General features: G+C 40.3%; 1 protein-coding gene across 2 annotated transcripts in view; it reads left to right on the forward strand.

The window, feature by feature from the left end:
- Positions 1-22,365, forward strand: part of LOC146668407 (phospholipid-transporting ATPase ABCA1-like) — a 34,886-nt gene extending 12,521 nt beyond the window's left edge. Inside the window, exons 8-49 of one of the 2 annotated variants that reach the window (XM_085410306.1) lie at positions 748-837; positions 6,180-6,423; positions 6,543-6,682; positions 6,767-6,883; positions 7,648-7,842; positions 8,869-9,077; positions 9,159-9,335; positions 9,418-9,640; positions 9,871-10,092; positions 10,268-10,472; positions 10,576-10,689; positions 10,813-10,987; positions 11,124-11,255; positions 11,349-11,488; positions 11,599-11,736; positions 11,851-12,080; positions 12,258-12,330; positions 12,476-12,678; positions 12,806-12,857; positions 13,075-13,188; positions 13,424-13,572; positions 13,783-13,907; positions 14,155-14,253; positions 14,393-14,582; positions 14,869-14,963; positions 15,075-15,107; positions 15,220-15,325; positions 15,559-15,633; positions 16,212-16,381; positions 16,479-16,656; positions 16,782-16,897; positions 16,993-17,137; positions 17,276-17,399; positions 17,508-17,637; positions 17,746-17,929; positions 18,053-18,159; positions 18,308-18,449; positions 18,666-18,800; positions 18,929-19,032; positions 19,146-19,238; positions 19,460-19,703; positions 19,795-22,365. In XM_085410306.1, coding sequence (XP_085266432.1) covers positions 748-837; positions 6,180-6,423; positions 6,543-6,682; positions 6,767-6,883; positions 7,648-7,842; positions 8,869-9,077; positions 9,159-9,335; positions 9,418-9,640; positions 9,871-10,092; positions 10,268-10,472; positions 10,576-10,689; positions 10,813-10,987; positions 11,124-11,255; positions 11,349-11,488; positions 11,599-11,736; positions 11,851-12,080; positions 12,258-12,330; positions 12,476-12,678; positions 12,806-12,857; positions 13,075-13,188; positions 13,424-13,572; positions 13,783-13,907; positions 14,155-14,253; positions 14,393-14,582; positions 14,869-14,963; positions 15,075-15,107; positions 15,220-15,325; positions 15,559-15,633; positions 16,212-16,381; positions 16,479-16,656; positions 16,782-16,897; positions 16,993-17,137; positions 17,276-17,399; positions 17,508-17,637; positions 17,746-17,929; positions 18,053-18,159; positions 18,308-18,449; positions 18,666-18,800; positions 18,929-19,032; positions 19,146-19,238; positions 19,460-19,703; positions 19,795-19,938 — 6,081 coding nt within the window. In that variant the 3' untranslated portion in view covers positions 19,939-22,365. The remainder of the gene's footprint in view (positions 1-747; positions 838-6,179; positions 6,424-6,542; positions 6,683-6,766; positions 6,884-7,647; positions 7,843-8,868; positions 9,078-9,158; positions 9,336-9,417; positions 9,641-9,870; positions 10,093-10,267; positions 10,473-10,575; positions 10,690-10,812; positions 10,988-11,123; positions 11,256-11,348; positions 11,489-11,598; positions 11,737-11,850; positions 12,081-12,257; positions 12,331-12,475; positions 12,679-12,805; positions 12,858-13,074; positions 13,189-13,423; positions 13,573-13,782; positions 13,908-14,154; positions 14,254-14,392; positions 14,583-14,868; positions 14,964-15,074; positions 15,108-15,219; positions 15,326-15,558; positions 15,634-16,211; positions 16,382-16,478; positions 16,657-16,781; positions 16,898-16,992; positions 17,138-17,275; positions 17,400-17,507; positions 17,638-17,745; positions 17,930-18,052; positions 18,160-18,307; positions 18,450-18,665; positions 18,801-18,928; positions 19,033-19,145; positions 19,239-19,459; positions 19,704-19,794) is intronic. The other variant, XM_085410307.1, reaches the window with a different exon arrangement.
- The last annotated feature ends 149 nt before the right edge of the window (positions 22,366-22,514 follow it).

Raw genomic sequence — 22,514 nt, forward strand, 5'->3', positions numbered from 1 at the left:
AACCATTGCTGGTGTTGTCTTGCTCACTCGCGTGTAAATAAGGAACATTTCTGGCTCAGAGAAGCGTGATTTTATCAAGCCAAAAAATCATGTGTATGTCTTTTTAATTGAGTCTTTAAAACAATGATGCAAGACTGGGAAATTTTTCCAACAGGAAAAAATTTGAATTGCATAATATGAAGACCGGAACTTGCATAAGTCCGTTTCTCCCCATTTGTGCATGTGTATGTGCATGTGTGTGTGTGTAAAACAGAGGGACAGTGGAGAAATTGTTATGGCAAGAGAAAGTCAGGCAGACGAGCGAGCAACTTAGAGAGAAAGAACTTACTAGAAAGTTAAATTGTCTTTCTCTCTTCTTAGAAAGCCACTCTGTCTTCAGAAGCACCTGTGCTTTATCGAATTTCAGACATTCCAGCAGCTGACAACTAAATGTGATATATAAGAACACTCTCACGCACTTGTATACTCACAGCAGTCTGACAAATGGAAACCTAGGTCAAACTAACATTGACCTGTTGTTCTTTCTTGGGTCCCTCTTCATTCACCTTTGACCCAAATGTTATTCTTCCTCTTTACCCCACAACTTTCTCACCTTTCTCTGCCTGTGTGATAAATCTTTTCCTGTGGTCATTAGTAGTATATTATGCAAGAACAAAAGCAATTAGAAAATAGCCAATCAATTTTTATTTGTGCAGGCTACCTTAAAAATCTCTACAGCACAGTAACTGTCCTCTTTGTATCTCACAGAGGGATGTGAGGTCTGATCCAAAAGACATTCAGGAAGTCTCAGCTGCAACCGACAATCTTCTGGAAAGCCTGGGAGCACTGGCCGTTGAGGTAAACACACCGCCGATGTATACAGATAACGCAACCCCCCCATGTTAACATAACACGAACAAACAAGGTTACTGAGGTATTTGTGTCCAAAGTTCAGTCCCCTATAAAATCAATGCTTACCAAGAACCAAATCTCACTAAAGATATTTAAAGTTAGGGTCGAGGTAGTAATAAGTAATAGAAAGCACACTGTGCACTTTGATTCGAAAAGGTTGTTCTTATATGAGTCTTTTATAACACCTCATATAAAATCAGATCTCCTCTACTGACACAGTATGCTCTGATTTACTAGGGTCCCTCTGTTTTTAAGCGATTTTGCACCACAGATCACGTTATTGTACAAACAGTAGAAAATAAATTATAGTCTAAAGCATAAAAAACTGCAGTAATGCATCTTGTTGAAGCTTAGATAAAAGTAAGCAGGCTGTGAAATATTCCTGTAAAAGCTTTGCTCAGCAGGCAACCAGGTGCACTGTCTTCGCTTGTCTCACATCATTGCAGACAAGCAGTATAGAATCACGTGCATGCACGCTCACTTCCACGTCTGAGCTAATGTATCTTAGCGTTGCTGGAGTGTAGTTAGAAACGAGAGAAGCTACAACAGAACCTTCTTTCTCTCAGGCCCCTGCTTGGTGAGTTGGCAAAACATAAAGATCCAGTCGTGAATGCAAGTGTGTGTATGTGTTGGTGTATGTTCCTCCTAAGCAGCTGCAAGAACACCAATGTACTTCTGTCTTCTCCTCTTCTCGGCAGCTGATGTTGCATTATTCCACTCTCTGTTCTGTGTAAATGATTGATAAGCATAATCTCATGAAATCTTTTTTAAAAAAGAATTTCAACTGCAATCATTCTTGCACAACTTCCTCTGTGCTTTACCATGATTATATTCATTTTGGCCACAGCTGCTTGGAAACTTTTACACGTCACTGGAGACTTGGTTATGTTTTAGGTTGCTGAAATTGGGAATGAATTGCTATCATGCAGTGGCGTAATGACCAAAAAAAGACTATAATTCTTTTCAGTCTGTTACTTTGTTAGAAGCAGATTATATGACGTTGCTTAGCTGGCTGATAGATGAGATATGCAGCTGCCAGAATGGAGACGTGCAATCATGTACCCTCTTGTTCCCAACCAAAAATCATTCACAGCCTGTGTTTCAAGCCAAGGCTTATCACTATTGAATGGCATAAAGAGCTTAATGCATTTTCAGAATTTTTCTTCAGGAGCAAAGAAAAAGCCCTTTTCCACATTACCAGCCCTGTGACAAACCTCATGAAAAAAAGTACAGATGTTAATGTTTTTAATGTGTCAGGTTTATATTGTTGATTGTCATTTATGCTTAGAAATATTTACTCATATATGCTTAGAAGTATATAATCATTTGTAGATTGAAAGAATGTCTCATCCTAGGAGGTCTGTAACAACTCTGTGTAGCATGAAGAGGGGGGTGCGTTCACTCCTCTCCAGAGTGTTCTGGCATAGATCACTCTTGGGATCATGAGCAAGGTTGTATCTTTTCTTGCTGATACATGGTATAGCAAACACATCTATATCTGTTTTACTCTAAGTGCCTTTTGTTTAGATGAACTGCTGGACTTCCAGACCAGCAGGTTTAGGGAAGTCGTTTATGGGGTCACACTCTGACCCAACGCACAGGCAAGGTACTCTTTGTGTGTATGTAGACGTCATATGTTAATGAACCTATGTATATTCATGTAACCTCAAAAAGAGCAGTGTTACGGGGGAGCGGACGAGAGCAACTGGGGTCAAGTGAAGGAACGACGTTTGTCCAGTTCTCTCCCGTGCACGAGAAACATGAAGAACTTTGCCTACTCGTGTCTTGCTTTGCTGTGTAGTTAAAATGTCTTGAACGTTCCAGCGAATAGGTTTAAGCTACAAACCTATCAAATGTTTGTTTGGGTTTTTTTTTTTCAAAAATGTCTACTTTTTAAGCTACCTCGTGGCTTTTCATTAAACACTGGATAAGTAGTATGAGCGAGCCTGGCATTATGGAGCAATGAGATGTAACTATTCTTATCAACCAGCATCTCATAACTACATGGAAAATTATGCAAAAAGAAATGGTCCATGTCAGACTTACATAATGGTCGTTGTCTGAATCAGACATCGCTGCCTTTTATTTCTCTGCTAGCCATGATGAGTTTAAATTTTTAATGTATTGTTAAACTAATTACTTAAGTACTTTATCTGAAGCCTTTTCTCAGTTTGTAAGTAGATTATTTTGGTTTTGCTGAGGAGGCAGGCATTTGTGCACTAATAATCTGGAATCCCCCCTTAGAATTTATACTAAAACCTTCATTATGATTGGTGGCAATTATTGAAAAGGGGGTCATGAATTGTCTTCTCTGGCAAGACTGGCAAATGCAGACTATTTGTGAAAAATTGATTTAAAACTCTTTTTAGAGTTTTTAAAGTCAGCTGAATCTCTTAACATGACCAGATGAACAAGAGAGAACAAGCTTATAACTTAACTTTTTTGACTCGTATAGTGTTCATTAGAATTTTTCACAAAGAAGCCCAGTTTACAGTGCATACAGCAACATTCTTAGCTTATTTACTCTTTCCTGCTTTAAAATGATCAGTGTATTGTTATGTGTTTTTCTAATAGGTTTACGTTATTAGAAAGAACAACTGTGTGCACCTGCAACTCCCATTCTATTGTTTTGTCTGAGAATTTGGATCTCTTTGGAAGTTATCTAAATGTATTTTATACTTGTGACTTGATGTTCACAATTATTTTAGGATTGCCCTCCGAGGGTCTGTTCTCGTCTAAATAGCTGTGTGCTTGAGCGGAAACTTGAACTTTAGTAACCTGTGTAGACTCAGCTGTGGGGTTACTCTAGGATGATCTTTCTCTGCTGCCTCCATGTCTGTGTCGATGTGCGTGTGTGTATTTTTGTGCAAGTTCCTGCATGGATGTGTGTATTAGTCACCTAGTCACCCAAGATAACATGGGCAGTAACCCACTAGGGAAATGACACATTAATTTAGTCACACAAAAGCGTTTTCAGCACAAGGCAAGTACGCACTCATGCAGACCTATATATAAATTTTGCCTGGTGGCTACATGCAGTGTTAAATACAAACACACACATACACATATGCACAGCCTGATATTTTTTTAATGTACTTTGACAGCCACAAAACAAAACTTCCTAAAAGACTCTGATATGCACCCAGTCAGCACTACAGACAGACACATACTGGCAGAAATAATCACCCACAGTTCTTTGTACATGACAGAGCAGGAAAGCATGTGACCATTTGATGTGGCTGCAGGATCAGCTGCAAAGCGACCGCATACAAAACGAGCTCAGCGAGTGCAAATGTAGGACGCAACAGGTCTTTAAATTACGGCTCAGTTTCTCTTTGTTTGAAACTTACGTTGAATATTTGTTTGCCTGGCAAATAGCGAATAAATAAATGAATAAAAATGACATGGAGCAGCTGATATTAAGTGACAAAGATGACAAAGAAAATTGCAGATTTCAGTCTAAAACAGGAATGCGTGGCATTTCAGAAAGCCGTGTGCGTTTCTACTTGTCTGGCTTGAATGTGTTTATATGCGTTTGTGTGTGTGCATGTGTGTTTCTGTGTCAATGAGCATGTACTCAGTAACAGTTGTCAGAATAATAGGGCTGTACTTGTGGAGCCTGCGGATGTTTGCCAGTTACGAGAATGCCCGATAGTAACCTTTCTTTGTTCTTGTACCTTCCTCTGCTTTCTGTGCTCATTTCTACCTCCTGCTGCAGCCTCTCACACACTGTCTTGTTTGTTTGTTTGTCTTCAGTTTCTTTCTTTCACATTTTTATCTCATTTTTTCAAGAAAGGGTCTGATTTCTTCATCCTCCATGCTTAAAGCACAAAGCTCAAAATTACCGTATGCCCTAGTACCCCCCTTCCTTTCACAAAAGTCCCCCTTTGAGTGGACTTGAAATGCTTGATTTTTTTTGTGTGCGTGTGTGACGCTGGAATTGCTGAAGTTATCGTCTGTTTTCTTTCTTTTTTACTTTAACAAAAGACATCCTTCTCTGTCACGAGTCGGTGACATAATTGCGTGTGTAGGTAGCTGATGACCAGTTTGGAAACTTAACAGTGAACTAGTGTGGACTTGTCTGATGACCTATAGTAACCTCAGTGTGAACCAGAATGAACTCCCTGCTTCCTTCACTTTGATGAAACAATGCAAATGTATGTTGACATCACAATAATTCCAGTTTTTCTGGAGATTAAAACTGGAAGGATATGCAAAAGAAGATAATCTTGGTCATTTTATATTTGTTACATTTTGTGCCAATGCCAAACAAATGTTTAACAGAATGATGAGTGAATGTCACAAAGTTTATCTAACTTAAAAGTCAATTTCCCTTTATCTGTGTGCACATTAAAAACACATGCATAAGCAGCAGAAAACTAGCAGAGATAACTGCTGTTGAAATGCAATGCAAGTTCTGTGTTATTTGTTACAAAACATACACATGTGAGATGTACACTATGATAAATATCATCATCACAGCTGCTTTTTATGTAAGTTGCTCAGCAGTAGCATGCAAGTCACGTGCAGAAATACGTGTTACATTTTATCTGACCTCTCCTCATGCACACACATACTCAGGCATAACGATAGACCAGGAACACCAGTTAAATTTATCTGAGGCAGGCAGACAGCTAAGTGTCTCCACCCCTCAGTGCAGCACTTGACTTCCACGTCCAGAATACCAACCATAGAGGAGGTGATAACCTTCAATATCTTCACACCTCCTGCGTCACACACAGGCACTCAAACATTTTATATTACTGTTGTCACAAATGATCCCTTTTCAAATAAGGATGTGGGCATATTATTTTCATTTTGCTCGTTATCTGTTTAATCATTCAGGACATTTGAGAATACCTGAAGAAGAAATGTGTGCAGAGCAACTTTGAACACATATGGGATGACACTTGAAGTGATCAGCGGTGCATTAAACACACTCATGTTGTCATTCAGGATGAATTTCAACCATGTGGATCTGCATAATTAAAAAAAAAAAAAAGTGACAGTCTTAAATATATGCAGTTACTTTACTGTAAAAAGGCAATATGGTAAAAAAAAAAAAAAAAAGCCTCCTGCCTGAAACATAAAAATTGTTCTAATATATTAAGATGATATTTTGTGTCTAAAATAGGTCTTTTCAGGAGCATTATCTCTATTTGTGTAGACAAACCAAAGATTGTCAACCGATTTTTTTGAGGACATGAGAAGTAGATCTCTAATTTGACCTACTGCCACCTAGCAATCATCAATATGTTGACATTTCTATCTGCCTCTCTCTACTACAGCTTTCCAGCATGAAGAGTTGGAAGGATATGCGAAAGGAGATCCTGTATCTTACCGCAAATGCTACAGGGTCTCCAAATCAGATGTACCAGGCCGTGTCACGTATCGTCTGTGGACATCCTGAGGGAGGGGGCCTCAAAATCAAGTCTCTCAACTGGTATGAAGACAACAACTACAAGGCCCTTTTTGGAAACCACGGCAACGATAATGACAGTGAACCTATTTCCACTTACGATAACTCCTCCAGTAAGTGTCCAGAGCTCACCTATCAATTTAGTTTCACAATAGTACAGTTTGTTAGTCAAATATTTTGTTGTTACTAATACAAGGTTCACCATTTAAATGTCTCTATTTTTATTTTTCAGCTCCTTATTGTAACAATTTGATGAAGAACCTGGAGTCCAGTCCCATTTCCAGAATGATCTGGCGAGCTCTGAAGCCCCTTCTCATGGGGAAGATCCTTTATACACCAGACACTCCAGCAACACAGAGGATCATCCACGAGGTATAGCTATCGCTTAACATATAAAATCCCCATTAGAGGTGTGTATGAACCATTAAATGAAATTATCTTTGGTGGGTCTTTCAGGTTAATAAGACCTTCCAGGAGCTGGGTGTGCTGAGGGACCTTGGAGGGATGTGGGAGGAGATGAAGCCCAAGATTTGGAACTTCATGGAGAATAGCGAGGAAATGGACATGGTCAGGGTGAGTGCGTGCAGGGGCATTTTCCTTTGGCACACATCAGCACTGTCTGCTTTGTGTGCTTCCTGTTTACATGAAAGGATCGCCTTTACTGAAATGTAATTATGTATAATTATATGTCTGATGTGACCTCAATAGCAAAGAGTGTTTATGTTCTGGGATTTTTTTGATGAATTTATTTGAAGCTATCGAAATGAGAATTTGGCAGCTGAGGAAAAAAAACCTCATAAACCAAAACTAAGAACTGACCTCATTTAGGCCACACTTGTTCTCGTTCAAATAAGAAAAGAGCCGGACCAACCACACATGTGCTTGGTTGACTACTTGTTCTGCCACGATTAGTGAGCATCGTTCTGGATTCATCCTATTGGAGTCAGTTTACTTGTTATTATGTTCTCAAAAATACATCAGTGCATGGTTGTGCCTGAGAAATCTGTTCAGCATTTTCATGTGGGAATTACATAAAGCACCACCTGGTGGTGAAGGGTTGTAAAAATACTTTGATGTTACTGACTGATAATGAGCTGCATTTTGAGTTTAATGATAAGTTGCTGTCAGGGATAAACTGCCTGAACAAGCAAGAATGCATGCAGGAGTTTTTCACAGTTTGGCATTTTGCATCACAAAAAGAAGAAGGTTAAAAGACAATTTAAATGAAAGAAAAAAGAACTTTCAGCTTTTCCAGCATCTTAAAAATTTTTTCTATCAAAATCAGCATTGTTATTTTGATTTTATTTGTTATTAAATGTTATTTTTTCTTTTTGCAGACCCTGCTTCAGAATAATGCCAGCGCTATGTTCCTTAACACCCAGCTTAGTGGGACTGAGTTGCGCGTGTCAGACATAGCAGCATTCCTCTCTAAGACCTCAGTTAACAAAAAACACGCAGGATCGGTCTACACCTGGAGAGACGTCTTCAATGAAACCAACCACGCCATACAGACCATTTCTCGTTTCATGGAGGTTAGTGTTAATAAAAGGATGTATTAGCAAAAAGTGCACAACAAACTGTCATGTGCTGCCATGTTTTTTGAGATTTTGGGATTAAAGCCATAATAACGTGAGTCTGAAGTTATGTCTGTAGAATAGGTGTTCATGCATGCAGAAAAATAACAGCTAATTTCACATTTTTTGGCATCACAGTACAAATCTGCCATCATCTTCGACTGTTCAGTGCATTTGAACTGCTTTCAGATCCTCACAGCTATTTACTTCCCATATATAGATAATTTTATTACTGTAATTGATCATTTTAGTGTGAATCTCAATGTGAATCTGACCTGGTTTTGTCTGACCTGTTGTCTCTAGCCACTGCGGATAATGTTATTAAATGCACAAATGCAATACAAATCACTTAAAAAGCCTCACTTAGGGTCAATTACATGTTCAGCAAAATCACAAACAACTCACTGACCTACTGACTGTTTCACCCTTTAAGATCATATGATGTGTGAAGCTTCTTGCACTGTGAACTGTGTCGAGGACAACCGTACACAGTCAAAAATGACATACATATGTAGCATATGGTGTATTTTAATTGTTATCGTCCACCCACATTTCATTATGCTTTCTAGCTTTCTGTTGGCACAGTAGAGACTTGCTGTGGGAGGATCTGGTACAAGTCTGCTTCTGTCAACTAAAAAAGTCTGAAGCTAATCTGTAGGAGCTCTCAACAAATCAGCTAAACAATCCTGGTGTGGTTACAAAAGCACCTGAGTTTGTGCAATCAGGTGTAAAGTTCATTGCTGTTTTCCAGTTTAAATAAATGTAATTCTGAGAAACTATGTGACTACTTGAGCTGAAACTTTTTTAGCATTCGTAAGAGCTGAGTAGTTTGTTTTGGAGCTGTTAAGGACTTAACACTTGAACTGGATGTCTGCAGGCTGATGGCGTCTTCAGTATGAACACTTTTCAGATAAAAGTTATTGCAAAAGTGCCTTTTTTCTAGCTAAACTGTAATTAAAACCATTCTTTATCAAAATCCTTCAGTGTGTGAACCTGGACAAGCTGGAGCCAGTGGCTAATGAGGAGCGATTGGTCAACAAGTCCATGGGTCTTCTTGATAACCAGAGGTTTTGGGCTGGAATCGTGTTTCCTGACATTGCCCACAACAACAGCACTGACCTGCCACCCAATGTCAATTACAAAATTCGTATGGACATCGATAATGTGGAGAGAACAAACAAGATTAAAGACGGGTAAGTGGCCGTGTTGACCAGACGTTTTTTATTTATTTTCCCTTTTCCTTTGACCCTCTTGATTTTCATCTTGTTTTGCAGATATTGGGACCCTGGTCCCAGGGCAGACCCCTTTGAGGACCTGCGGTATGTCTGGGGTGGGTTTTCCTACCTGCAGGATGTAATCGAACAAGGAATTATCAGAGCTGTCACCGGCACCAAGCAGAAGACAGGAATCTACATTCAGCAGATGCCCTACCCCTGCTACGTTGATGATATGTAAGTGAATGCTGTGGTTAAAAAAAGAATGTGTTTCAGTTCTACAGAGGATATGTGTGTAACATTCAATGCGCTTTTTCAGATTCCTGCGTGTGATGAGTCGGTCAATGCCTCTTTTCATGACCTTGGCATGGATGTACTCAGTAGCTATCATCATCAAGGGAGTGGTATACGAGAAAGAGGCACGTCTCAAAGAGACTATGAGAATCATGGGACTGAACAACGGCACCCTTTGGCTCAGCTGGTTCATCAGCAGTTTAATCCCCCTGCTGATCAGCGCTGGGTTGTTGGTGATGTTATTGAAGGTTGGTGCAGCCACAGGCACACACACGTATGCCCAATATGTCACCATGAAGGAATGTCAGCAAATTATAGAAAACAAGTGAACATGCTCGCACTGATCATTGCAGATGTTCATACTCAGCACAATTAAGTCACTCTTTTTCCATGATGTCTCCAAATTTAATTAAAAGGTGGAAAACAACTGACATCATTCTTTTCTCTCCCTGTCTCTTTTGTCTGACGTCCTTCTCAGATGGGTAACCTGCTGCCTTACAGTGACTCCGGCGTTGTGTTTCTCTTCCTGGGATCGTTTGGCGTAGTTACCATCATGCAGTGCTTTCTCATCAGCACGCTGTTTTCTCGTGCCAACTTGGCAGCCGCCTGCGGTGGCATTATATACTTCACTCTCTACCTGCCCTACGTGCTTTGTGTTGCCTGGCAGGACTACGTGGGCTTTGGAGCAAAAATTGTTGTGGTGTGTTGAATAGATTTAATTACACACTTGTGAATACAAACATGATTCTTTTGCATTTTGTACTCTTTGTCTTAAAATATTACTTCTATGTTTGAATATAGTGATTAAAAACAAGCTTGCTGTATGCAGGCATAATTTTCTGTCCTAAAATTTGAATGCTCTTTCATTTTCACAGAGTCTCCTTTCTCCTGTGGCTTTCGGTTTTGGATGTGAGTACTTTGCCCTCTTTGAGGAGCAAGGAGTGGGAATACAGTGGTCAAACCTACTTGCCAGCCCTCTAGAGGAAGACAGCTACAACCTGACCACCTCCATCTGCCTCATGCTGTTTGACGCTGTGTTGTACGGAATAATGACCTGGTACATTGAAGCTGTGTTCCCTGGTGAGTTGTGCAAAAACTTTGCAGTTTGGGTATTTTTCCCTTTAGCGGACAAATTGCACATGAGCAATATGAATTATTTGACAAGCAATACATTCTGTTACAGGTCAGTATGGGATCCCTAGGCCCTGGTATTTTCCCTTCACTAGGACATATTGGTGTGGAGAAAAAGAGAACAAGAACATCTCCACCCCTCTGTCAAAGAAGGGTAACGCTGATGGTACATATCATAATCATTATTATCATAATTTTTAGATATACAACACATCTTCACTTTAAACTACTTAAAGTTTGGATGGCATACCAGGATAAATTATGCTGTTTTTTTGTGTCTGATTTGCAGCTGTCTGCATTGAGGAAGAGCCAAGCCACATAGAGCCAGGTGTTTACATTGAGAATCTCGTGAAGATCTACAGCCATGGAAACAAACTGGCCGTGGACGGGCTGTCCCTGAGATTCTATGAGGGACAGATCACCTCCTTCCTCGGACACAATGGAGCTGGCAAAACCACAACTATGTAAGATAGTGCACATGTTGTCTACAGTACTCCCAAGTTTTGCTGAGCTGAGAGTTTGACACTTGATAAAGGATTTAAAAGTTTGCTCAGCTGAAGTGCTGACTGTATTTTTGTTTCCTTCTTGTTTCTGATCAAGGTCAATCCTGACAGGGCTGTTTCCACCCACCTCTGGCACAGCCTACATTCTCGGCAAAGACATTCGTTCTGAACTCAGCACAATCCGGCAGAATCTGGGTGTATGCCCTCAACACAACGTACTTTTCAGCATGTACGTATGCGTTACTGGGGGACAGACTTTTGTGGAAACTTTCAGTCTTTTGTGCTTTGGCTGTTAAGTGAACTGTTGCTTGCTGTAATGCAGGTTGACAGTCGAGGAACACATCTGGTTCTACGCCCGCCTGAAGGGTCTTTCAGAGGAGAAGGTGAAGGCGGAAATGGAACAAATTGTGAATGATGTTGGACTGCCTCACAAACGAAAGTCTCGCACAAGCACCCTGTCCGGTCAGTTTAAATTTGATTTATTTCAGTGGGCAGGTTGTGCAAAGGGATTTTCTGTTTAACGCTTCTACAGAAAGTCTGTCTCTGACTTTTATTTCTTGATGTCTTTTTAGGTGGGATGCAGAGGAAGCTGTCAGTGGCCTTGGCTTTTGTTGGTGGTTCAAAGGTTGTGATTCTGGATGAACCCACAGCTGGTGTTGATCCCTACGCACGCAGGGGCATCTGGGATCTCTTGCTCAAATACAGACAAGGTAACTAGATCTGATATTGTCTTAGCTTGTTATTTTTGTAGTTTTACATAGAATTTGAGTCAAGAAATCCACCCCCAAGAATGAAATGACAAATTCAGTTTTTTCTATTCTTAGGCCGCACTATCATCCTGTCCACTCATCACATGGACGAGGCTGACATCCTGGGTGACCGCATTGCCATCATTTCGCACGGGAAGCTGTGTTGCGTAGGCTCCTCTCTTTTCCTGAAGACCCACTTGGGGACAGGCTATTACCTGACCCTGGTCAAGAGAGACTATGACTTGACACTACAGTCATGCAGGAATTCTGCCAGCACAGTCTCCTATAGCAAGAAAACAGAAAAGGTACAAGAAATGTAAAAAGCAATATTAAGCTTTTTCAAATGAAGAAAAAAAAACTTTCTGTATCATTAATACAGAAATATACTCTACTATAGTAAAATAGAAAATATACATGCTGATTGCTAATGAAGGACAACTGATTTAGTCTTCCCTCTTAACATTGTCTTGTCTTTTAAACAGGAGGACAATGTATCAGAAAGCAGTTCAGATGCTGGTCTTGGCAGTGAACCAGAAAGTGAAACCACTACTATTGGTAAGAATCAATAACAAAGTGGCTGTCTTTCTTATAAAATTAAGCCCACATTATCAGTTTGAGCTCCAAAAAGGAAAGCTGTAATGTAAAATGACCTCTGTCCGTTTACTAACTTCTCACTCTCTCTGCTTTTTCTTCCCCACAGATGTCTCCCTCATTTCCAATGTGATTTTCAAGCATGTCCCTGAGGCTCGCCTGGTGGAGGATCTCGGCCATGAACTCGCCTATGTCTTGCCCTACCAGGCTGCAAAAGATGGCGCCTTTGTGGAGCTCTTTCATGAGCTTGATGACCGACTGACTGACTTGGGAATCTCAAGTTATGGAATATCTGATACCACCCTAGAAGAAGTAAGATACTACATTTTCATTTGGTTGGAGTTAACTTTTTTACATATTTATATGTCATTTGCATTATTTTTTGCAGTCTGTTTTCACCTTAGCCAGTATTTTAATTTATTTCCCTCTAACTCTTCAGATTTTCTTGAAAGTGGCTGAGGACAGTGGAGTGGATTCAGTTGAGCTCTCAGGTAAATCTGGGATATTTATTCCAACATTTCCACACCTAACGTCTCCTATGCAATCTACATTATAACACCATTTGTTGGTAAACATTAGATGAAATAATTAGAAATTAAATGCTGTGTACACTGAGTCTTAAATAAGAAGCATCAGGGAACATAGAAAAGACAAAACAATGGAATTTAAATAGTTTAGCTCAGCTCACTGATTCTCATGTGGCTGCAGATGGAGTCGTGCCCACCAGAACCCGTCGTCGTCATGCGTTCGGAGATCACCAGAGCTGCCTGAAACCCTTCACTGAGGATGACTTTGATTTCAATGACTCTGAAGGTGACCCAGGTAGAAATGGATTACCCAGCATGAAGTGCAGTGATAGCAAAGATCTTTTTCGCTATCATTCATCAAATCTTTCAGCCTATGCTTGTACCTAAAGTTTCATTTTACCAGATATATAAATATAAACAAAATTACAAATTTGCAGACATTAAGTTATTACAATCCATGTGTCACAAGTTATGTTTCCATGTTGTCACACTGCAGTTTTGCTGATGGGTATCATGTTGTCTGTGTTCAGAATCCCGTGAGACCGACTGGCTTAGTGGAACAGATGGCAAAGGGTCATACCAAGTGAAAGGCTGGAGTCTGAAGAGACAGCAGTTTGTAGCACTACTGTGGAAACGATTCCTCTATGCTCGACGCTCTAGGAAGGGTTTTTTTGCCCAGGTATACTGGCATTAAACCCACATATATGGGCTCTACACACAGTGCTAGCCATTATATGAATGTTTATGCCTCGCTCAATCATGAGGCTCTTCCTAACTACTAACTTAATTGCCCCTTGGGGATAAATAAAAGTCTTTCTGATGCTGATTCTGATTCTATAAAATAATAGCTGTATTTTTCTCTTTTAACATCAGTGCTGTTATCTTTCAGATTGTGCTTCCGGCAGTGTTTGTGTGTATTGCCTTGGTCTTCAGCCTGATCGTTCCTCCATTTGGAAAGTACCCCAGCCTGGCTCTGGATCCTGGCATGTATGGAGAACAGTTTACCTTCATCAGGTAAGATAAAATCTGTCTGCAAAGAACTTTAATCCATTGTTTTGCAAAATAGCCCATTTTTCTCAGCCCATTAAAGATGTAAAACGTTACATAACGCTGCCTATCCTTTAGTGTTCTTACCAAAGCTGTAAATGCTAAGTAGAATTTTGTGACGATGTTCTTTTAACATGTATTTCTCCTACTTTTAGAGATAGTTTAAAATGGCATGTGTTATTAAAAGGAATGTGTTTTGTTTGTGCCTTTGCAGTAATGACATGCCTGAAGACCCTCATACCAACAATCTGCTTGGAGCTCTGACAGCAGAACCTGGCTTTGGAACACGCTGCATGGAAGGACAGCCAATACCGTGAGTTAACTTACATTTAGGAAAAATATTTAGATCTATATTATAGATCGTGTAAGAATCAGTCAGAATTTCAGGAAGAATGCTTAATGCATATGGACAAATTGGAGATTTTGATATGAGCGCCCTCTTTATGCTCCAGGGACATTCCCTGCACTGCAGTTCAAGATGAGTGGTCGGTCCCTCAAGTCTCTCAAAGTGTGAAGGACATGTTTGACAAAGGAAATTGGACCATGCAGAATCCGTCTCCATTGTGTGAGTGCAGCTGCGAAGGGCGCAAGAGGATGCTGCCCGAGTGTCCATCTGGAGCTGGGGGGCTTCCACCACCACAGGTTAGAGTTCTTTCCTTCTCATTGTTACCAAAGCACTTGCTCATAGGGGGTCATATGATTATATTTTCTCTGTTTTCTTTGTATTATTCTAGGGTCTTTACTTTACAACATAAATTACCTTGAGGCGACTGTTGTTGTGATTTGGCTCTGTATAAATAAATAATTGAAATTGAGATGGCAAATAAAATCTAAAACCAGTTAAAACAAAAGTCATATAATAAGTGTGAGCAACCAACTAGATGAATAATGAACACGAAATAACTGATTTGTCTGTTTTTGTATCCAGATGAAGCTCAGTGAGACAGACACTCTGCAGAATTTGACAGGCAGAAACGTTTCAGACTATCTGGTTAAGACCTACGCTCAGATCATTGGCAAGAGGTAACACTCCTCTGACATGTTATTATTATTTACCTTGATTTTTTTTTAATGCAAATTGTTCTCATTCAAGCAACTATCAAGCACTGAGTAATTTCTTTTCCTTTCTTACAGCCTGAAGAACAAGATCTGGGTCAACGAGTTCAGGTACAGTAACAGACATGATGCATCTTTAGTTCCTTCACAAATCAATAATACTGAGTGAGTGCTTCTCCGCTGTGTCCTTTCAAAGTATTAAAATGGCTGTAATCTATTGCAGATATGGCGGATTCTCATTAGGTGCAAGGAGTTCACAATTTCTGGCCCACGCAGATGAAACTGATCGGGCAATTGCTCAGCTGAGGAGACGTTTCCATCTTGAAAGAGTAAGAGATTTTATTACATTATGTACTACATAATCCATAAACCGTTCCATAATGGCCTGCTTTGATTTTGTCGGGATAAGACTCTTACAGGGGGTCTGTCTGTGCTGTTATAATTACAGCTGTACTGATGATAAACATGGTATCTTATTACAAGTCTGAGCAGTGTCAGTTTACACATGTGCTAAAAAAGACTTGGCTCACTTCTTCTGTCTGCTGCCTCGCCCATTCTCCAGGGAGCTGCAGCAGATCGTTTCTTTCACAGTCTTTCCAGTTTCATCCAAGGATTGGACACCAAGAATAACGTCAAGGTTAGCACACACACGCACACATGCACACACGAGACAGCAGTTATACAACAGCACGTGGCTCTGGACATTACAGTTAAGCCTCCTTGATCAATTCCTTCAACAGTGCCATTGTTAAACCTGCAGCTTGCACACAAAATGTGTAGTACTCAACCTACATGCTATTTATGTTGAGTATGTCATAGATAATGAACATTACATAGATTCCCCTCCACATTGGTGAGATTTATTGCCCTATGTTTTCTTTCTTACAGAGTATCAAGTAATGTGTATTTTTCTTGTACTTGTACTTTCACATTTTAAATGCAAATGGTGTCTGGCACTATTTGGTGTCCAAAATAACAGCAAATGCACTGTAACATTAGAACCTAAGTGGGTTTTTTTAAGTGCTACTTTGACTGTGGAAAGATAATAAGTGCTCAAGAGGGGGTAAAATAAATGAATGCTGTAGACTTTCTTTACTCTTACAGACTTGTAACACTTAGCTGATCTCCAAGCTGCTGTTTTATGTCTAAGCTCCTTTTATTTAGTCTCTAATGTTACATCAAGTGAAACTCTCACAATTGCCTCTCTTAATGCAGATTTGGTTTAACAACAAAGGCTGGCACAGCATTGGTTCCTTCCTCAATGTGATGAACAACGCCATTCTACGGGTCAGTCTGCCAGGTGGAAAAGACCCCACAAAGTTTGGCATCACTGCCTACAATCATCCACTCAACCTCACCAAGGAGCAGCTCTCACAAGTCGCGTTGTGAGTATTACAGTGACTACAGTGCTGAATTCAAAGGTTTAACTATCTCTTTGGCCTCTCCTTACTCCCGTTGTGTCTTTTGTTATTTCTTTTCCAGGATGACAACATCGGTGGACGTGCTCGTGTCCATTTGCGTCATCTTCGCCATGTCCTTTGTGCCCGCCAGTTTTGTGGTCTTTCTCATCCAAGAGAGAGTGAACAAGGCTAAACACATGCAGTTCATTAGTGGAGTACAACCCTTCCTCTACTGGCTGGCCAACTTTGTCTGGGATATGGTAAGTCATTTTAGTTTTTCGAAACTTAAGGTTCATTTGGCTCAAGACTTGAAAAAGACTTGAAAACCACAGTCGTGATACAACATCTAGCTTATTGAAAGTACATTTTTTTATCCCATTTGCAGTGTAACTACATCGTTCCCGCCACACTGGTGATCATCATCTTTCTGTGTTTCCAACAAGACGCCTACGTCTCCTCCACCAATCTGCCTGTGCTGGCTCTGCTGCTGCTACTATATGGGTAAATTAGGCACAAACACAATTTCTTTGTCTCTTTCCGTTTTTGTTTATCTTTAACCTGTTTTCATATAAAATTCTGTTTGTGTCTTTTTTCAGATGGTCAATCACCCCTCTGATGTACCCAGCTTCATTTTTCTTTAAAATACCCAGCACAGCCTACGTGGTTCTTACTAGCGTCAACATACTGATAGGAATCAACGGCAGCGTGTCCACATTTGTTCTCGAGCTGTTTGGAAGCAATGTAAGCAGTTATTAGTAGCAGGAGACTTGTAAATTTGTAAGGAATTACTCAAAAATATCTAGAGTTGCAGGTTTTTGAATGACTGACATTGAATTTTCAACCTTTCTTGGCTAAATGCTGCCTTCATTCCTCCTTCAGGAAATCGGTGGCATTAATGATATCCTGAAGAATGTGTTCCTCATCTTCCCTCACTTCTGCTTGGGAAGAGGACTTATTGACATGGTGAAGAATCAAGCAATGGCTGATGCTCTGGAGAGATTCGGTAAACACAGCAGGCAGTTGTTAACTACAGCAATAAATGTGTTCTTATTAGTTTTTGACAAGGTACGAAAAATAAGTGTTTGTTCCTAAAATGTATGTCCTGTTGTAGGTGAAAACCGGTTCCGCTCTCCTCTGGCCTGGGACATGGTTGGAAAGAACTTGTTTGCAATGGCCATTGAGGGTGTTGTCTTCTTCTGTATAACCGTCCTCATTCAGTATCACTTCTGCTTCAAGGCCAGGTGGGGGAAACTTATTACATACATGTGATTATTCTGTTTTAAATGCATTAAACTTTGTTCTCCATATCACAACACTCAGACTTAACTCCTTTCCTCCGTAACTTTCAGGTCATCCACTAGTCATCTGAAGCCCATCGGAGAGGAAGACGAGGATGTGGCAAGAGAGCGACAGCGGATCCTCAGCGGTGGAGGACAGTCAGACATCCTGGAGCTCAGACAGCTCACCAAGATTTACAAGCGTAAACAGAAGCCAGCAGTGGACCGGCTGTGTGTTGGCATCCCTCCTGGAGAGGTATTGCTGCCTTTTAGCTTTTATACATATGAGGATGAGTAATTTCTTTTTCAGTTAAGGATTAGCAAATGGCATTTTGAATGTGAAATATTAAGTAGAATATATTCTTCCTCTTTCCTGCAGTGTTTTGGTTTGCTGGGGGTGAATGGAGCAGGAAAAACCAGCACCTTCAAAATGCTGACAGGAGATTCTGTGGTAACAAGTGGCGAGGCCTACCTGGCTGGCAAGAGGTGAGAGACAAGAAAAGACGTCATATCATACGACACTATGTAGATTACAACACTACTTAATTCATGAAAAGGTGTTACATTTCAGGTTTCTTTTTCTTTCTTCATATCACTTAAAAAAACCACTTTAATCTATTTTCTCTTACTGCAGTGTAACCACAGAGATAGATGAAGTCCATCAGAACATGGGCTACTGTCCTCAGTTTGATGCTATCAATGACCTACTGACTGGCAGAGAGCATCTCGAGTTTTATGCTATCCTGAGAGGAGTGCCCGAGAAGGAAGTCTGTGAGGTCAGCAACAAGCATACACACGTGATACATATTTGCCTTTTACACGTAAACTACACCTATAATTCTACTTGTGCAGTGTTGTTGTTTGTTTGGGTTTTTTTCCTATTTTATATTTCAACTAGACACTTTACCTGATAATGATAACACTTTCAGCCATGATATGATGTTTCAGCCAGAAGTCAGTTTAACACACGCAAAACTCTAACCCTCCACTAGGTGGCAGACTGGGGCATCCGTAAACTGGGTTTGATGAAGTATGTGGACAAGGCAGCTGGCAGCTACAGTGGAGGAAATATGAGGAAACTGTCTACTGCTATTGCTCTAATAGGAGGACCACCTGTTGTGTTTCTGGTCAGTGAAACTAATAATAACAATAATAATAAAGCATTGCTGAATGTTAAAGCTCCTAAAGTCAGTGAACTGTCTCGTAAATATGATTGTGTAGCAGCAGCTGAGTACCTGCTCTTACATGTTCGCAGGATGAACCAACTACAGGCATGGACCCCAAGGCACGTCGTGCTCTCTGGAACGCCATCCTGAGCATCATCAAAGAGGGGCGATCTGTAGTCCTGACCTCTCACAGGTTCGACAGGCCCTTCCGGTCCATGTGTTTGTTTACCTGGACATTCTTTCTTTTTTTTTCTTTTTTTTCTAATTCCCCCCTTATGAATATCTTTCTTATGTGTCTTGTAATAGTATGGAGGAGTGTGAAGCTCTTTGCACCAGGATGGCCATCATGGTCAACGGCAGGTTCCGCTGTCTGGGCAGCGTGCAGCATCTCAAAAACAGGTCAGACCACAAAAAATCACCTCTCACAACATTGTAGCTCACAAAAAGTCGTTTTACACTTTTAGCAAGATTAATGGTATTATTTTATGTTTATGACTATATATGGCAGCAATCCTGATTCTGTATTTCTGTCTCGCTGATTCATATGAAGGAAAGACTGGTCTTCAGCCCCATAGCAGGGGAAAAAAACTGAATGTATATATATTTAATATACTTGTTAGATTTGGAGATGGCTACACAATCATCCTACGGGTGGCGGGACCAGACCCAGACCTTAGGCCAGTAATGGACTTCATAGAAAGGGAGCTACCAGGGAGCACGTTGAAGGAGAAGCACCGCAACATGCTCCAGTACCAGCTTCCCTCATCCCTCACCTCTCTCGCCCGAATCTTCTCCCTGCTCTCAAAGAACAAAGAGGCTCTCAGCATAGAGGACTACTCTGTTTCTCAGACCACTTTAGACCAAGTAAGCAAACTTACAAACAATCATTATGAACATCCAACTTCAATTTAAGCATGCTCATTTGTTTTTCCTCTTCTTCGCCCTCCTTTTCCAGGTGTTCGTAAATTTTGCCAAGGACCAAAGTGACGAGGACCACTTGAAAGATGTCCATCTGAGCAAGCGGGACGCTGTTGTAGTGGACATTTCCCAGCTGAACTCTTTTCTCACAGACAACAAGACCAGGGAGAGCTGTGTCTGATTCCACAACATACCATCTGTGGGAGTTGCAATGCTTCGCCCACCCTCCCCACGACCGAGAAAAGATGGACCACTAAACTCTGGGGAGACAGACTGCGTTCATTTTTTTTTTCTACTTTTTAGTCTTTTTCAATTGTCATCATTTCTCAGTGGACCTGCATTTCAATGCACAGCCTCTTGAAAAGGCAGAGACTGCAGGTATTGTGACAGACACTGAAACAATGAAAGCTCAATGCAAATCAATGCAAGAAATATATATATAATTATGTTTAAGATGACGAGATATTTCTGTGAGGGTAGGAGACAGGTGCTTCTCCTTCACTAGATTGACAGAAAGAAAGGAAAGACTCAGAACACTTGAACTGACAGCAGAATTTTAATGCTGTATTAGACTGGAAAGCATGTGTAGCCTAGCTACCCACTCAATGGGCAAGACCCAGGGGACGGCAGAAGATCTCTCAGTTTTAAACCCCTTTCCTAAAGTAGTTAGCTGTGGTCAGTGAGGGTGTTAATATATTTGCCTGTATGGAGAAATCAGGATGATATAAAAAAACAAATTTGGATCAGTCACTGCCAGCTGTTAAATCTGTTCAACCTTTTTAACCTGGTTAAAAACAGACTGACTGCTTTTTTATTCAGGGTCAAACCTTTCTAGATTTCTTTTCATTACCAAGCGCAGTTTGGGGGATTTTTTTCTATATCAAATGATGGTTAAAAAAAAAGCTTTTACAATCCACTTTTAGTCACAAATGTGCAATCATCAGCATAGTAATTTTTACTAATTACATTTTTAAAGGTAATTTAATTCCTCCAGGCAAACATAACCTTGACAGAGTTACTTTTCTTCAAATAACAATTAAGAACTGCTAACCAAGTTGTTTTGTTTTTATTTGTCGTACTTGGTGTCCTTGACATTGTCCAGCATAGTGCCTAAACTGGTGGAGACAGAAATTTGAGCACTCCATTAAAACAACAATGTATGTAGGCTGCCAAGGAATGTATAAGACAGATACCAACATGCATCAAAGCACAAAAAAAGCCCAATTTCTTTGTGTGTATAGAGAAACTTGACTGTTTTGTTTTAAAGTGTGTCCTTCATCGTGAAAAAACAACAACAACAACAAAAAAAATCTTGTGGTTCTTTGTTATATGCACAAGATGTACAGTCTGCTATGCTGGCTTGTTGTTACTCACTCTGTCCTGTTCGGACAAAGGAGGGCTAAGGATTACTGAAGAATTTTTGAAAGTCAAATGGAAATATATAGTGCATGCTTTCCAATGGGCCACACACCTGGACTGTCTGGCCTTTTTTCTGTGTACCAAAGCATGCCGCCAGATCTGAGTGTGACCAGGATGTGCTTTTATAAACATCAGTGCGAGGGTACCACGGAAGCTTTTCAGACCTGAGCCAGTGCCGATGTGGATATTATGTACAGTAGCAATTTTGTGATGTCAAGTCGAAAAAAAAGATGTTACCAGTGGAGTGAACAAACAGTATCTGTGCCAAATGAAGATGAATATGTATCCTTAACCAACCAGCATAATCTGGAGGAGGCAAATGTTTTTTAAAGTTTGTGTTGTGCTTTTATCCATCAGCTCAGTCAAAATCCTCCTATTCTCATTGTCAACAGCGTGAAACAAACTTGTGCTCTCATTCAGTCTTATTTAGACTGCAAGTTCTTTCTATCCTCTGGTCATGTTGCCAAATTCTACTCTGTCCACGTCCATAAACTGCCACACTGAAGGTATCTGTGCTGTCAGTAGCTCTGATATAGGACAAGCTGTTGAGATATTTTGTTTATAAGAGCTAGTCAGTAAGCCAGGCTAAAATCGAGGACCATGTCAATTAATACTTATGCTTGTAATGCTTTATAGTTCAGAAGTCCAATCCAGGCTTTAAGGTGATAACAGGTGCTCTGTTTCACGCGGAATCTCGGAAGGGGGTTCCAATATCTCGGGGATAACTGCTCTGGGGCTGACTCTGTTACCAACACAAAGGGTCTGATCCCCATCCCACCAAACCCCTGTTTTAAATTTGAGCACTTTATAGGTTTAGTATAGTCTTTTATTTCAACTATTTTAAAGTGGAAATCATGGCAAAAGAGACATGTAAAAACAAATCTCTGCACTGGAATACAGACAAAACAAAGTTAATCCACTGCATAAAACGATTTGTTTGAAACTTGAAATAGAGAACAAAGGCTTACATGTGATCGTGAGAAATGAGTGAAATAGTCAAAAGCAGAGATAGTAGCAAGTTAACGAGAGAGCGAGACAGTACTAAGGTAGGGATTTTTCTCTTCTCATGCTCAATATTATTATTTGTTTACATTTTTAAGTATTATGGCCGTTTGTGGTTGTTACCCATTATGTATAGTTATTCTTTACAGTAATAAATTCATACATTTTCAAAAAAAAAAAAAGGTTCACGATGTGATTACTTTGACTTTGCTTTCACAGTACCTGTGTGCTAGATTAAAAAAAGAAAAAAAGGGTGGGCTTGTCACATGGAAGTTTGTAGCTACTGGATGAACAAAAGATCAGTTTATGTTTGGGTGTGTGGGTTAATGTGTGCTG

This window comes from Rhamphochromis longiceps, linkage group LG6 (assembly GCF_057381845.1).
Source record: "Rhamphochromis longiceps isolate RC_006_pf linkage group LG6, R_longiceps_female_GT1.1, whole genome shotgun sequence".
NCBI classification, from domain to species: Eukaryota; Metazoa; Chordata; class Actinopteri; order Cichliformes; family Cichlidae; genus Rhamphochromis; species Rhamphochromis longiceps.